Source organism: Mirounga leonina, unplaced genomic scaffold, assembly GCF_011800145.1.
Source record: "Mirounga leonina isolate KUSES-001 unplaced genomic scaffold, KU_Mleo_1.0 Mir_165, whole genome shotgun sequence".
Lineage (NCBI taxonomy): Eukaryota > Metazoa > Chordata > Mammalia > Carnivora > Phocidae > Mirounga > Mirounga leonina.
The window spans coordinates 12,423,429-12,440,278 of NW_023270415.1; the positions used below are offsets into that span (position 1 = coordinate 12,423,429).

The 16,850-nt window shown below is 42.0% G+C and overlaps 1 protein-coding gene across 2 annotated transcripts in view; it reads right to left on the bottom strand.

Moving 5' to 3' along the window:
• The window catches only part of CA8 (carbonic anhydrase 8), a 94,378-nt gene that overhangs the window by 26,959 nt on the left and 50,569 nt on the right, over nucleotides 1–16,850 (bottom strand). The window contains exons 6-8 of one of the 2 annotated variants that reach the window (XM_035011208.1): nucleotides 14,968–15,016; nucleotides 13,245–13,357; nucleotides 1,332–1,501 (exon numbers count right to left, since the gene is read on the bottom strand). In XM_035011208.1, coding sequence (XP_034867099.1) covers nucleotides 1,367–1,501; nucleotides 13,245–13,357; nucleotides 14,968–15,016 — 297 coding nt within the window. In that variant the 3' untranslated portion in view covers nucleotides 1,332–1,366. The remainder of the gene's footprint in view (nucleotides 1–1,331; nucleotides 1,502–13,244; nucleotides 13,358–14,967; nucleotides 15,017–16,850) is intronic. The other variant, XM_035011209.1, reaches the window with a different exon arrangement.

A 16,850-nucleotide genomic window follows, 5' to 3' on the forward strand; every position in this document is an offset into this window, starting at 1 on the left:
CAATGGATTCAAAGCAAAATGAACATGTTTCAACCCTTTAAAAGCTTGACTGTAACACAGAAAGTAAGAAATACACAAACAGCTAAATGGAAGAAAGAATGTGAATAGAAAGGTACAATTTAAGGGAGAAGCAGAGAATCCGTGCTGAGAGCAGGATTTGGGTTGAGCCTGCAGGGTAGCTAGGATTTCAACAGGCAACAAGAGGGGTGGGAAGGACTGTCTGAGCAAAGCACATTCACAAAGAAAAAAGACAGTTTGGATGGAGTACTGGTTAGTATATGGTTATAGTAATAGAGAAGCAAGAAAAATGGATTGGAGAACACATGGACAAAATGATCACCTCTGAAAATTCCCATGTCAACTGTCTAGCTCAAGACACTGTTTGAGCTTCTTGAAGCCAGAGACTTCTATTCATCTGTGACTCCCACTCTGTACTGTTCCACTTGCACAGAATGTGAGCTTATACTCACCACGGTCCATTATACCAAGTCCAAGCTCTGTCCTGTTTACCTACGTAACTTCCAACCGATGCCTTCCTCTTGTGGGAAGCAGCAGTTGGCCAGCTATGTGCGCTGACCTATGTTATGCATTCTTAGGCAATTCACGAGGTAAAGAAATAATCCAGGATATAGTCATTTATGTATATTTGATCTTTGCCATGTCTGTGAGGTTTTATTTTGTCAGCTCTTTGGGGATAAGGTATGCATATATTCAATCCAATATATTAAAATGCATAGATTATATTTCAGTCAATAAAGAAACATACCATATTCATATACCTAGTAAGTGCTTCTTGATCTTCCAAATAAAAGCACTTCCACAGGACAAGGATTTTAAAGCACGCCAGATCTGCCCTCGCCTACCCCGATAAAGAAGTCAAACATGCATTAGAGGAGGGTCAGCCCTGAGGCTCACAAACCCCTCCAGAGGATCCCTTTATGTTCCTCAGTCATCAGGAGGTGACTGCTGCCATTTCAAGGGGGCAGCATAGGGAGCCCTAAAAAGGACTTTTACCTCTTTACCTTGAATAAAGAGGGGATGCTTCTCTGCCTTGGGGCTCCTTACCTGATTAAGGCCAGTAGTAAAGCAAAATGGGAATTAAAGGCTGCTCTGGTGGGAAAACACAAGGATCGGAGGTTCTTTTTCAACACTGCATGAAATTTTTAAAGCCACGTGACTTGTAATTAAAAGGGTTTGAGAACGTGTCATCCCTTTCATCAAAGCAAAGTGCACTCACACTGCTACATCATCAGGATCACCGTGAGACTAACTCTGGTGTGACAGGTTTACAGGACTGGCAGCCCCATTTTCCTTACTCAATCTGCACATACCCAGGTGAAGGCCGTCTTGTTCCCATTCTCTCTGGCTACTGAAATGCGGCTCTAATGATTCTGTCACTAAGTGGCTGAGTGGGTCTAAAATTGTCTCCCAAAACCCCATCACAGCCTTCCACGAGCTCTGCCCCCTTCACATGTGTCCTCAGCCTGCGAAATTCTTCGATCTGAAAATAAAAACAGAGCAAAACAGCTTGATTATTTACTAGACATGAACAAGACTGGAGTTCCCTCAGTGACTTAAAATATGCATAAATTGTAGCAGTTTGTAAAAAGAAAATGAAAATTAATCTTCAAGAAGAGTAAGACGGGGGGCGCCTGGGTGGCTCAGTCATTAAGCGTCTTGCCTTCGGTCACGATCCCAGGGTCCTGGGATCGAGCCCCGCGTCAGGCTCCCTGCTCTGCGGGGAGCCTGCTTCTCCCTCTCCCACTCCCCTGCTTGTGTTCCCTCTCTCGCTGTATCTCTCTCTGTCAAATAAATAAAATTAAAAAAAAAAAAAGGAAGAGTAAGACGGACTTAATTCTTCCAAACCTAGTAAGACATGAGACATCACTGCTGCACAAGAAGTGGAGACAGCAGAAGGAGAGGTAGTAAGGTCTCCAGACAACCCCAACAGCCACAGAAACCTGCTGGATTTGCTCATGCCAAAATGCAACACACCTCTCTCTAAAAGTTCTCACGCCTGTCTGTAATATAATAAGAGGCGAACAAATGAGTAAGTGTTCCAAGCATAGCTTTAATTAATGAATTCCAGTATTTCTGTATGTTAGCACTGATCAGGCGTTAGATTTATCAGATGGAGGTGTCCTTCATCACAAGACTCTCTCTGCTGCTCTTCTACCTTTCTGAAGAACACTGGTCTAATGAAAACCTTGGACTTTCCAAAAATGTAAGCCCAACTTCCCCCCCTTAGCAGTATCAATTTTCACGTTCATCTCCCTTTCTCAGGTGGCCTCCCCAGATCCCATGGATTCTCATTACACGTTAAGAAAGTCCCAGAGTCCCAAGGGTCAGTTTCTCCGACTTGACAGGTCTGTGCCCCCTAAGAACCTTCTGAGGAGTAGCTGAACCCTCCGAGAAGCTGAACCCTCCGAGGAGTAGCTGAACAACAAGCAAACGTGATGAACATTCGCCAGACTCATTCCCATCAGTCGATTTATCTACAGGACTCATCGTCTGCCATTCGCTTAAATGCCACATGGTCACACGACACAGTCCTCATTCCTTTCACAAAAGAGGAAAACTGAAAGATTAAGAGAGTTTCCACGTTAGCTGGGTCTGACAAGTCCAAGTCCACCTGCTCTTCTCCCAGCTCCACTGCCACCTCCTCAGAAATTCCCATCAAGCCAGTATAACCCGCATCTTCCATATATCGCAGGATATGGAACTGCTTTAAACAGCATCAATCCCCCAAAAGTCCGCCAGGTCTGTATCACAGGGCTTTATCTACAGAAGTTCTTCCTACAGCACAGACACAGAAGTCTGCCATTCATGAACTAAAATGAAATGCAGGAGATCCACGAATTCAGGGGTTCTAATAAAAATATAGACACCCCTAGAGACTTGAGGGACTCATGAAACCCTTGAATGATATGCAAAATTTTACACGTGCATTTCCTAAGAAGAGGCTCCCGGACCCCAAAAGAATGGACTCTCACAGGATTCTAATATTCCAAAAACTCGCATACATGTTGGGAAACAGAGCTGAGGGAAAAGGAAGTCGCTTGTTATATTAGAAAGCAAGTTAGAAATCTAACCTCTAAGGCCTGATTTTCTCATGTCTCCAAATGATTTCCCTAAATGTTCATTTCCCTACATGGGATAAGACTGACTCACTTGGTACTGTCCTGCTTTTTGCTTTTTTATCATACCTACGTGCTATTCTTCTACAGAAGTGCCAGTGACATAAGCAATTAGCTGTTTAATCTACACAGTGGTTTTTCCCTAGACCTTCTTGGGATCTTAGGTTGGGAATATAATATGAGCATCACCTACTGTCTGCTGCACCTGGAAAACTTCCAGAGCCAAGGCTGCATGAGAATCCCCTGTCCTTATTTGTGGCACGTATTTTTACTGAATTTTCTCTAAGCACGGAGTGGAAAGGAAACTAGTCAGGCTTTTTCAAACAGGAGAATATGAAGGCAGTTGGGCTATGCATCAAAAGCCCAGCTCAGAGGCACCTGGGTGGCTCAGTCAGTTAAGCGACTGCCTTCAGCTCAGGTCATGATCCCAGGAGCCTGGGATCGAGTCCCCCATCAGGCTCCCCACTCAGCAGGGAGCCTGCTTCTCCCTCTTCCACTCCCTCTGCTTGTGCTCTCTCTCAAATAAGTAAATAAAATCTTTCAAAAAAAATAAAATTTTTAAAAGCCCAATTCACACCCTGGCTCGGACACCTAAGACCCAAACGGCCAGACTATGTCTCCTCTTTATGCTTCAGTTTTCACATGGATGTAAGGGATGACAATAACAGCATTTGCAAGGACAGTGTAAGAAGCAAGATTATTCGGGGCGCCTGGGTGGCTCAGTTGTTAGGCGTCTGCCTTCAGCTCAGGTCATGATCCCAGGGTCCTGGGATCGAGCTCCACGTCGGGCTCCCTGCGCAGTGGGAGGCCTGCTTCTCCCTCTCCCTCTCCCCCTGCTTGTGTTCCTGCTCTCGCTGCATCTCTCTCTCTCAAATAAATAAATAAAATCTTAAAAAAAAAAAAAAAAAGAAGCAAGATAATTCATGAGAATCACTCAGCATACTTCCACGGCACACAGAAGGGTTCGGTAGATACTGGCACAACTTCTTTTGAAGCCAAACCTTTAGCATCTTGAGATAAATATTTAGCTAAAATTTTCTGTGCAAAAAGTATACTGGAAATAATAAACCAATTGACTGAGAAAACAAAGTCCTGCCCTCCTTGTACCCCCTTCTACATGTAATCACAAGGAATGGCGGCAACCAGAATCCACACGCTATGCACGGGGTCACCAATGAGCAATGCGGACTAGAAAGTGTACTGCCTAAGCACATTTTAAGAAAGACTCCATTTCTGATTGACTTTGAAGCTTATTTTAAAACTAGGTTAATTTTATATTTACATATTCTGAAGTGACGAATAAATCTTTCAAGCCCCAGACCTCAGCCTGAAGCGAATTCTGTGAAAACAGCTTCTTCTAGAACAGACGATCGGAATCCACAGCCAGCCAGTCTCAAATCACTGCATTCTTGGAGAGAACTATTTCACAAGAAATGTTTTTCTCTGATCATAGCAACACTTTGAAGACTTCAAACAACAACAGAGATGGAGGGGAAAACACGTCTTTCTGAAACGCCAATTTTTCTGAAGTAACCACCCCTCAAAACCTTTAGTCACTTCAAATGGTATCAAGCGCGTACTGCAGTATCTCCCACTGAAAAGAGAGAGAGTGAGAAACGAGCAGAATGATACTTCAGGATAAAAGTCTGCAACGAAATTCAAATGTCAGGGCAGTACAGAGACTATCTCACGTATCAGTAGGGATGATTTCGTCAATTTTTAATGCTGCTCTACTTAAACATGGCTATTGGTTTCTAACCAATTTACAAGAGAGAAAGAGAGGACAGAAACCCAAGCTTCAGGGAGACATGCTTGTCTTCTGAAGGCAGCAGAGTTGAGTAGCTATTCTCGGAATCAGGCGTGCACTCTGCTTGGTCCAAAGCATTGACTCCAACCTTCACTGACTCATGAACCAGATTATTCGCTCAAAGTTCAGCTTTAAAAACATTTTCTTTAGGAGTGTGTTTAAAGTGCTAATTTACAGGGCTTAGGGTTTGGCATTAATTATTTTTAAAAGTTCCCAAGTTCCTGTGCATATCCTCTAACAAATGTCTTTTCACTTGCATCTCTGTTACCACGTTAAAATTAAGAGAAAAAGAACACATCAAAGTCAACGTTCTCGTCTTATTTTTTCTTTTATCATTAGGCAACAAAATACATGAATTCAAGTAATATAATTCCTGATGGAAGCCATCAAGAAAGAGTCAAAAGCCAGCTATACTTAAATAGTCCATAAATACATATATATACTGAGATTATGTCACTGATAGGACTCACCACCTTTCATGTACTCAGTCTTACTGTTATTTCATTTTCTTCAACACACTAGCTCACTTTTTTTCTAAAATCATTGTGTTTTTTTTTAAAGACTTCTCATCCATAAACCAACTCATCTGTCACTGACTCCTTAGTCTCATCTTTCTAATTTTTCTGAGGAAGAGCTCAGAGAAGATCCTCTGCCCAGTACAACTGATGCCATCTTGCCCTTCTTCCAATTTCCAGTCCTGGTCTCTGCCATGGGTCTTCCCATCTTCACTTGAGGGCAGCTACCGAGGAGCTACACATAATGCAAACTTAGTCAAGAATTACAATCTAGGGCGCCTGGGTGGCTCAGTCAGTTAAGCGTCTGCCTTCAGCTCAGGTCATGATCTCAGGGTCCTGGGATCGAGTCCTGCATCGGGCTCCCTGCTCAGTGAGGGGCCTGCTTCTCCCTCTCCCTCTGCTTGCCACTCCCCCTGCATGTGCTCTCTCTTTCTCTCTGTCAAATAAATAAAATCCTAAAGAAAAAAAAAAAAAAGAATTACTGTCTATAGAGTTCGTGACCACAGAGGAAGCACTCTCTATCATGGAAGACTCTGAGGAAATACATCCCAAACTCCCCACAAGTGCCTAAAAACCACACATTTTAAGAAAGGGAAGAAGGAGTGTCCCAGGAGAATCTAGAGTTGCACGGTCTCAGTGTGGCCCCTGAGCATCTGAAATGCGGCTGGTCTGAACTGAGATGTGTTGGCAACACAGGACACACCGTGAAGTCAGACTTAGCATGAAGTAACCATGTAAAAAATCCCACTCATGCTTTTTTAAGATTTTTATTTATTTGAGACAGAGAGAATGAGAGACAGAGAGCATGAGAGGGAGGAGGGTCAGAGGGAGAAGCAGACTCCCCGCCGAGCAGGGAGCCCGATGCGGGACTCGATCCCGGGACTCCAGGATCATGACCTGAGCCGAAGGCGGTTGCTTAACCAACTGAGCCACCCAGGCGCCCCCCACTCATGCTTTTTTATATTCATTACATGTTAAAATGGTATTTGGGGTACACTGGGTTAAAATATACTATTTAAATTCATTTCAGCTACTTATATTTAGATTGTTTTATTGTGGACACTAGAAATCTTAATCTTATATATGTGGCTCACATGGTTTCCACTGGATATTCAATGCTTCCCTTAAGAAACTCTGCATTCTGCTGTTACAATGCGGTTCTAAATTACACATGGAGGTAAACGCCAGTAGACAAGAAACAGGGGACCTCAAAGCGTGCTTCCTGGAGTAAGTTCCTCTCCCAGTCCTACTGGATCGGCAACTCTGGGGTGGGGCCCAGCAATCTGTGTTCGAACAAGCCCACCCAAGTTTGAGAATCATGGATACGGAAGAAAATTCACAACAAATGTTCCCAATCACTTGAAATCATTTTCAAACATGACCATGTGGTGGTCCCACAGCAACTTGGGTCTTTAGAACCCACGTGGGGAGCAGACAGACAAGAAAGGCCCTGCTGCTGAGTCCTGGACCTAATCAGACCTCTTTCGTCACCCAGGACCAGATGGGCTCTCAGATCCCACTGGCCAAGCACACACCATACCCTGACTTGGGCTGTCAGGGCTAGGAAGAGTTCCACTTCTCAACCTCTAAGAACTATATAACGGGGAAGGATGAAGAGGAGGCAAAACCAAGAAGAAAAGAAAATTGAAGTGGTTTTCCAAGTTCTTACAGACATATATCCACATAGTGAAAAACAGTGAACACATTTATGTTCCTTTGCTTCACTGGTGTTACTGAAGTTGAAAGAGAAAGAAAAAAACAAAGACAGGAGCATCTAACTGGAGAAAGCAGATAAACTAAGAAGTAGGAATAGATGAGTAAGGGGGAAACAGAAAAGGAAGAGAGAAGCAAAGTAGAAAACGGAGAGTAAACTTAATCATTTCTCTGTGTATGTGTGCATACTTGCACACATGCCATCATATTATCAATTCCGAATATTGTTCACATTTTCATGTCTCTGAAAATCAGGATGGGTCCTACAATTTGTTGACAGATTTGATGAAATTTGGTATTTTATTCTGTTCTTGGAATCTCATCTCCAAACAACAATTCAGCTGAAAAAATTTTTTCCTTCAGCTTCCTAATGCTTAGACCACTATTTATTGAAAAGTAATTTAACAGTTATAGATCACAGCAAAATAAAAGAAAATTACACGCATTGAAATCCATCCAGTTGCATGTTTTTTTCCCCTAGCATATGGTATGCTAACCAAGAATAAGATGAAAAAATTCAGTTGAGCAGGGGCTTCCAGTTGCTCACTCTAGAATTCTGAGTACCCAGGAGGATGTGAATGTTCCATGATAGGCTTAACTGTCAACGCTGCACGTCAAAAGATGACTCCTCCTTAATTGAGATGCTGTGCATTTCATTAAAAACTATGATGATTTAGAGCCTTTTCTGTAATGTGGCTAGTGCAGACATTCTTATCCTATGGCAGATGGTACATTTCAAGAGACCAATTGTTTCCATAATAATACCCAGCAGCTTAATTTACATACATTAACCCCGAGATCTAAAGGGAAACATTTTTTCTTCAATACAAAGTTTTATATTTCTCAAAATACTCAGCTATGCAAAGATTCTACCTACTACTGGTCGTTCCTTTTGTTATTTTATATACAAATAATATTTTATAATCCCTCACTCCGTCTCTGTTCCTCTTTAAGGGTAATAATATGAGACGTCTCAATTTTTCTTGGTCTGAATTCTAGAATCCCATCTTTCCCTTTAGTCCTCATTTTTACTGCCCTCTCTGGACCCTTTCTGTTTTTGCTCTGCTTTCTCTGAAGTTATATGAGCAGCAACAGTTAAAACATTTGAGTCAAGAACAGACTAATTTACATTCTCCAAAGATTGTAATTTTTTTTTCCCAAAAACAACCTAAAATGCATTTTAATGTGTGTGTGTGTGTGTGTGCGCGCGCACACGCATTTTAACACCGTTGTCCTCTGAACAGATGCTGTAATGGAGCTTTGTGCTAATAGTACCTAAATCTTTTTTCTTAAAAAGCTGCAGCTAATTAGAAAGTCATCTATTTTCAAGAGCAGTTGATGTTATTCTTTCCAATACACATTCCTTTGGCTTTGGCTCCCAATTAGGAAGATATAGGTTTTCCCAACAATCGAGGAAATGACTTGGTGGGGTAAGGTTATTAGAGTCTGTCACCGGCCTTACTCAAAGGAATAACAGAAAGCAAGGTTCCCTTTGAAGCCAGCCAGACACAAAGGCAGGCACAGTGATTTGTCTCTGAATTTTGGCATAACGTGCTAGTCAACAGGGGAGTAAAACTTTATTGCTCACATTTACAGAACATCAGTTAACATTCACAGTACACTTCAACAGTAACATTCCCACATATTAACATGCTGGCAAGGGAATCCTTAATGGAATTCCAAGAGGAATTAAGAATGTTCTCTTTTGTGGCTCAACAAGGTTAATCTCAGCTAACTTCCAATAAAGAGAAATTTATTGTGCTGATAGAAGTTTTATTCTTCACTAAAGGTTTGATCTATTTTTAGAAAAATACCCCTAGGGGCGCCTGGGTGGCTCAGTTGGTTAGGCGACTGCCTTCGGCTCAGGTCATGATCCTGGAGTCCCGGGATCGAGTCCCGCATCGGGCTCCCTGCTCGGCGGGGAGTCTGCTTCTCCCTCTGACCCTCCTCCCTCTCATGCTCTCTGTCTCTCATTCTCTCTCTCTCAAATAAATAAATAAAATCTTTAAAAAAAAAAAAAAATACCCCTAAATAGAGCAATGCTGAACAAATGGGACTGCAGACTCAGCTTCTTCCATTTCATCTCCATGCCTGAGACCTCTCCTTGTGGCTCAATCCAATTAATACTTTTCCGCCCTTCACTTAATGTGGGTGCAGAATCTGATACTTTCCATCTCTCCACTCCCTCCTCCTTAAAACTCACACCTCCCTTGGCTTCCAGATATTACCTCCCACCAACCTCCTGGCTCTTCCCACCCCTTGAGTCATTCCATGGGGACAACTGTCCCAATGCATGGCCTTATCAGCTCCCCTCCCCATGCTCTGCATTGTTTCTTTTTCTCTCCCTTAAGGATCTCCTCTTCTCCACATGTGGCTTCATCCATCACCTATGTATTACATCCCTTTCTTGGGACATCTCAAAGGCATCCTCAAACTCTCAGCATTTACAACCACAAACTCATAGTACTCTGCATAAAGCCTGCTCTTCCATTTTTATCCCCTGTCACGGTGAAGAGCGACATTACACTCATCAGTCACTCAAGCCAAAATCCAGGGAGTAATATGTGGCTTTGTCCTCCCTGAAAACCCTCCTATGTCGTCAGTCACCAATTCTACTGATTCTACTGCTTTATTATTTCTAAAGCCATTCCTCTCCTTTCATCCCACTTCACAATCTTAACTCAGATTGACATCTTCATACGGGAGCTACAGAGAGGTTTCTCAAATTTAGACTTGGTCTTGTCTCTCTCTCTTTCTCACGTTCCAGTAATTCCTTGCTGCCTTCAGGAAGCCTCCACAGCACAACATCAAGGCTCTTGGTGAGTGTCAGGCCCATGATCCCCTCTCCAACTGCATTTCATGACCCTGGCCCTTTATACTAACTGTGGGCATCTCCAAAGGCCTCTGTGCCCATGCAGAGTCTTCTTCCCCAGTCGGCAATGCCCACTAACACTCACACCACACCCCATTATCTGGCCTGGGAAGGGTCTACCAGATGGCTAAATCTTATCAGATGCCTGTCCTATGTGCTAGGGCATATTCATGTCATACCAAAGCACTGTTCACATGAAATTACTATTCTTTCAATGTGAACATATTTGCCTTTCCCCCCAGATGGTGAATTCCTTGAGGTCAGAACCATGTCTTATTGGTCCTCCATTTGCAGTGCTTACTACAGCTCCTGGAATATAGAAAATGCCAAATTACCAAATTAATCAACAAATGCATGAATTAACGAATAAATTATCCACCTTACTCTCAAAGGAGAAATTCCACATCCTAACATCTGACTATGACAAGGGTAAAGGAAGATGGGACTACAGCAACATACTACCTTATCAGTAATTTGCTTGTGTTCATAGAATCAGGGACATGTAAAGGGCAATGAATGAGTCCCCAGCAAAACATATTGCGTATTAAGCTTCAGTGTTTGAAACTTAGTCATCTAAGATGTTGTGCTACTTACTGCAACAATGAGGAAATGTGTATCACTGTCCCTAAAAGCAAGGTGTAGGAAAAGTAAATGCAGAGGGATGTTCGCTCTTTGATACACGTCATTCCCAGAACAATCACAACTCTCCCGCCCCAGCTTAGGACAGCTGAGGCTGCAGTCTCAGTCTGACCTGGACGGGTCAGCCAACAACGGCCTTCACATGCCCACCTGCTCATCCCAAACCTTCTTCCCTGCTTCGGAAATGTGGTATCAGCGAGAGAAGTGACTTGGAGTAACCAGATGGCAAATGGAGAGTAGTAAGTCCCATGGGACCCTACCAGCTTTAGAAGAGTTCTCTTATAAAAGAGTTCTCTTATAAAAATTTTCTCAGGAAAACCTCCCAAGAGACTGCTTCTCCCATCTTCTCCACTCTTCTTTTCCCGTACTCTTTTCTTTCATCTCATTTGTTTGTGTCCCTTGGCTCCTTCTCTTATGCCAATGATCCCTAAATCTGTATGTCCACCTCAGCCTCTGAAGGTCTCATTCTGGTTTCTGTCAAAAGAAACCAAACTCCTCCACCTGAGGACACAAAACAGGCCGAAAAGGTAGAAACCTTCTCTAGTACCAGTGAGATTTTCCTGACAAGGTCTTATATAGAAAGAGGATCTCAAAGGAACTGTGATATCATAAAGGGCAGGAGTTGAAAGGGGACAGTGTTAAGCACCCAAACCACTGACAATCATCCGGAACCGGGTTGGATCCCAAAACCACCCAGTGGCATCTGGGCCCATTTCTATAAGGTATAGTTATTTGCCACTCGGGCAGGCAGCACCCACCCTCCTTAAATTCTCTGAGGCATCTGTCACTATTAACTTCCCTCCCCTCCTCCACATGTTGGCCATCCTCTCCCCCATCCTGGGCCCCAGGACATCACTCCCTCTCAGGTGTCCTTAAGTCCTTCTTAGCTCCCTGCATGGTATCATCTCCTCCAGGTACACTGAGGTTTGGCAATCAGCCGACTGTCTTGTCTCCTCCTCAACTTGGGCTCAACTCATCATCAAATCCATTTCTTCTCCTTCCTGGACATGAATCCTGAATGCACTTCCCAGCTCAGCAGGGAGTCTGCTTAAGACTCTCTCTCCCTCTGCCCCTCCCCTGAGTTGGCATGTGCACACACACATGCTCTCTCTCTAAAATAAATAAATAAATCTTTAAAAATAAATAAATAAATCTCTTCTGTGAGAGGTCACTGGAATGTTGAGGTTTCTTTGTTACAGCAGCTACCATCTTTGTGGTTAAAATCCAAACCCGTAATTATTAGTCCAAACTTCTATCCCTAACATTAGGCTCAAATTTCTAATTTCTTTCCTCTTCTTTACCAGACTTACTCCTAATATTTTTCAGGAATTACTCCCGGTCCCACCTAGGCCAGGTTGGGTTTCTTTCCTATGTGTGTCTGGTGCACCTTACTCCTCACAATCAACATAACCGTCTGTATGATTGTCTGCCTCTTCTACTCTATGGTAAACATTTTGAGGGTAAAGACTGTGTTTTAATCTCTATATTCTTTGTGTGTCTGCTTGGCACTCAGGAATAGTTTCTTTTAAGAACACAGGGATATATGAATAAATAAGGGATTTGTCATATTAAAAATATGAAAGCCGAAAGGTGGTGTGATCAAAGTCTGTAAAAGGATGGAGAAGCTGAATTGGGAAGTTTTAAAATTAATCCTTAGAAAAAGAAAAAGAAGAAGAAACTGTTAAAGGTTGAAAGGATTTTGAAGATTTAAGGACAAGCAAAGGAAGGCTTTACTGAGTAGTTAATACACTTAAAGTTCTTAGAAAGTGATAGGAGATGTAATAAAAATTTGTAAAAAGTCACTGAAGGAAACTTCATTTGTTTGGAGTACAGCCTAAGCGTTCTGAGGTTGATCATGAAGGAAAAAATACAGCCTTTTAGAACACATCCCTGAGATCCCTGGAGGACAGGAGACATTTAAAGCACCTCTTTTGTAATAATATCAAAATCATTATTTAAACACATTATAATGATGTTGCCTCATGTTCCACCAGCTAACATCCCATGACAGTTCAACTCAGTGCCCCCACCCACTGTGCATCAGCATTTAGAGCACCTACACAAGACCCAAGGTGAGAAGTAGGTGACCAGAAGTGGAGCTAGAGAACAATCCAGCTCTTTCCAGAGCATTCTTTTTACCTCCTTCACCCTTCTGCTTACAGAACTTTTCCTGTGCAAGCCAAGGAAGAAGTATTGTACAAAGCCCACATGACTCACAGAAATAAGCAACAATTTCACTTCCAAGACCTTTCTCCTCTTCACTCCTGGGGAATCCCACACAAAGAAATAACTAGACTAATCAAAAGTCTGACTATTTCAGTGACTTGTATTTACTCTATAAAAACTAACTTTTAAAATACAGATCATAAACGATAGCTGGCTTTTATTCATCCCTGACCTTTTAATTGCTTTCACTGGTTCAAGACATCTAACTTTCATCTGCGAAGATGTGACTGATCTAAAGGAAGCTAAAACATAAAACAGACATTTCTCTTTTACAGAAATAATATTTAACCTTTAGCTCAGAACTTCTTCTGAAAGATTTGAAGTGCTATACTCACCTGCAGCTGGGATATAGTTAAAGGGTATCGGAATAATATCCAGGTAACACCTTCGCTGCAAGGTGGAATGGTAAGAGAGCCTTCATACACCCAATAATCCCGCAACAAAGGATCTGTGCAACCGGGTGGACATGTCACAAAACAGTAAATTAATTAATAATAATTTTGAAGATGCCAACAATAATCTTCAAAATTACAAACTGCCTATAAACAACTTTTCCGAATGAGGTCATTTTCAACTACAGCCTCACATATGCATTCTTAAACTAATCATCACGGAGAAAATAACCAATGGGAAAATACGATGAGCCCTCTTCCTAATATTCATAGTGATTTCTATCCATGTATCACTATATAAGCCAAAGATGGCTATCCAAACCTGATATATACATATATGTGTGTACGTACAGATCCAGTTTAGTCACTTTAGAAGAAGTGGATCTGTGTTGTTTTTTACTTTATTGAAGGATTTACCTGACTTATTCATCACCTAACCCAATACTAACTACATAGGAGGCACTATTCTAAGCATCTCACATGAACTCATTCAACCCTCACAACAAACCAATGAGACAGGTACTATTATGGTACTATTATTAGCCCCATTTTTCAGATGGGGAAACTGAACCACAAAGGGTTACATAATTTGCCCACGGTCACCCAGCTAATAACTGGCAGAGCCAGATTCAAAACTAAACAGTCTGACTTCAAAGACTGTGGTTTTAAACATTCTGTCTTAGCCCTCTCTATACATCTCCCTCAACAGCAAAACACGGAAGTCCTATTATGACAGGACAAAACAAACCATTCCTATGTAATCTTTAAGTTCTGCATTAGAACTCTCGATCAAATATGGTGGATAAATGTTCAACACATGGTAAAAACTGGTTTGTTGTAAAGCAATTAAATGTAAGCCGTAGATGATACATACAGTGCATCAGCCTATTTGGTTTTGTTTAAAACACTAAGAAACAGGGGCGCCTGGGTGGCTCAGTCATTAAGCGTCTGCCTTGGGCTCAGGTCGTGATCCCAGGGTCCTGGGATCGAGCCCCGCATCGGGCTCCCTGCTCAGCGGGAAGCCTGCTTCTCCCTCTCCCACTCCCCCTGCTTGTGTTCCCTCTCTCGGTGTGTCTCTGTCAAATAAATAAATAAAATCTTTTAAAAATAAATAAACAAATAAACAAAACACTAAGAAACAGCATATAATTTAGGCAGAGAAATGTGAAGACCAAAATTTTGTACAAAACAACCTTTAACTACAAACTATGTTTTGAGTATTTTATACCCAATTCTTACCTGTGTAGGTATACGTAAATAATTAGAATAACATCTATAGGATAGTAGCACTGTAGAGTTTACCTTATTAAAATTAGATATAAAATCTAATTCACTCTAGAGATTAGTTAAGAACCTCACTGACCAATCCTAGAAGTATATCAAAGTTATGTTATTATGCTCATGCTTTACACAGAGGTAGCAATTTTTGCAAATGAAAATCCAAAGGAAACTCCTCAGAGAATAATGGAAAAAGGGACAAAATGTTTATTATTTCAAAAGGTTTACTCCCATGTGTAGAGCAGTCTGAAAGTGCTACCTACTACAGAGAAAATAAATTGTAAAGAAACTTTACTAATAACATATAGCTATATGTATTGGGAGGTAAACAACGCAATCATATTCACACAGTTAAAATTCACCTGATGAGATCAAGATTAACACCTACCTGGTAATAAAGTATTAGGATTGAAGCAGGGTATTGTTTTGGACTTCCCCTGAAAAACAAAAGAATTCACCATATGTTATCATTAGACTCCTAAATTTTATTATTTTTTATTTTTTTAAGATTTTATTTATTTATTTGACAGAGAGAGACACAGCGAGAGAGGGAACACAAGCAGGGGGAGTGGGAGAGGGAGAAGCAGGCTTCCCGCCGAGCAGGGAGCCAAATGCGAGGCTCGATCCCAGGACCCTGGGATCATGACCTGAGCTGAAGGCAGACGCTTAACCAACTGAGCCACCCAGGCGCCCCAAGACTCCTACTAAATTTTAGAATAAAAAAATTGTTAGCACTGAAAACGCAGGTTGACATCTTTCTCAAATGGCACTCCGGACCGCACAGATCTGGCGCTGTCTCATTCTGTCTTCTCACCAGAGCCACATTGGCTGATTCCAACAAGACACTCCTGCTCTGAGTCCATAGCTATTTCTTTGCGACCACAGTTCAATTTCCCCTATAATTTCAGAGTGAAACTTACAACTGTCTGTCCAGTGTCTGTCTGTCCCACTTTTCCTGCTCCGAGCACATCCACACCAGAGAGTTGGGCTTTGGTGTAAAATGCCTGTACCCTGGTTGGTTCAGAGAATGCTTTTGAAATGACCTTCCCCCTGCTACTCTGACCTCAGCTCCTAATCTTGGCATTACAACCTGCCTCCTAAATTCTCATTTTGTTTCATTTGCATTTGGTAACTTGTCTCTAGGATCTATTGTAGATGCTCTCTTCCTGCAAAGAGGGAAAACTAACACCTGAATGAAAATATTCAATTCTATGGGCGCCTGGGTGGCTCAGTCGGTTAAACGTCTGACTCGGTTTCGGTTCAGGTCGTGATCTCAGGATCCTGAGATCGAGCCCCAAGACAGGCTCTGCATTCAGCATGGAGTCTGCTTGAGATTCTCTCTCCCTCTCTCCTCCAGCTTGTGCTCTCTCTCTCAAATAAATAAATCTTTAAAAAAAAAATTCAATTCTAATCAACTTTTATCAAAGTTGTATTTAAATTTCAATAAAATTGGGGCTCCTGGGTGGCTCAGTTGGTTAAGCTACTGCCTTTGGCTCGGGTCATGATCCTGGAGTCCCAGGATCGAGTCCCGCATCGGGCTCCCTGCTCGGTGGGGGGTCTGCTTCTCCCTCTGACCCTCCCGCTCTCATGCTCTCTGTCTCCCATTCTCTCTCTCAGATAAATAAAATCTTTTAAAAATAAATAAATAAATAAATAAATAAATTTCAATAAAATTAAAATAATTTCACTAAAATATTTGTGCCATTGTTCAACAGTCACATTTGCAATCACTATTTTAAATAGTGCCACTTAAATTGCTCAGGCCCTAGAGGCAAACAGACCTGTCGTAGTAGATGGAGGTCTCTTGTAAGATGACTCTGTCAATGCAGACATAACAGGGCAAGTTAATGTGTAACCTCTTAGTCTCTTCCTTACTTCTAAGAACTATTTGACACATTAAAGAATCCAGCTTACCTGCTTCCCACCAGCCCCCTGTATTCCATAAAGACGGATGTTGTATGAGCTGAAGCAATAAAAGAAAATTTCTCAACCCATTTCTATTGGACAAATGTCAGTCAAAATATGTCCTTCCCTCTTCTTACCAGCTTTTTGACTAGTCTGTGCTTTCCCTTGGTAGCTGGATTCATTCTAAGCCTGCTCAGGAAATCTATGGTAGATGTTTTTGCCCAGTCCAAGATGCCCTGGGTTTGTGCTGGCCTAGAGCTAATCAGACTTCATTCCCAGATTGATTTTTGGATCGGCCTTGGGTCTTTGAATCTCTGTGCTGTATGTGCAGTAGCCATCCAGGATTAAACTACTGCCCTCCAAGGC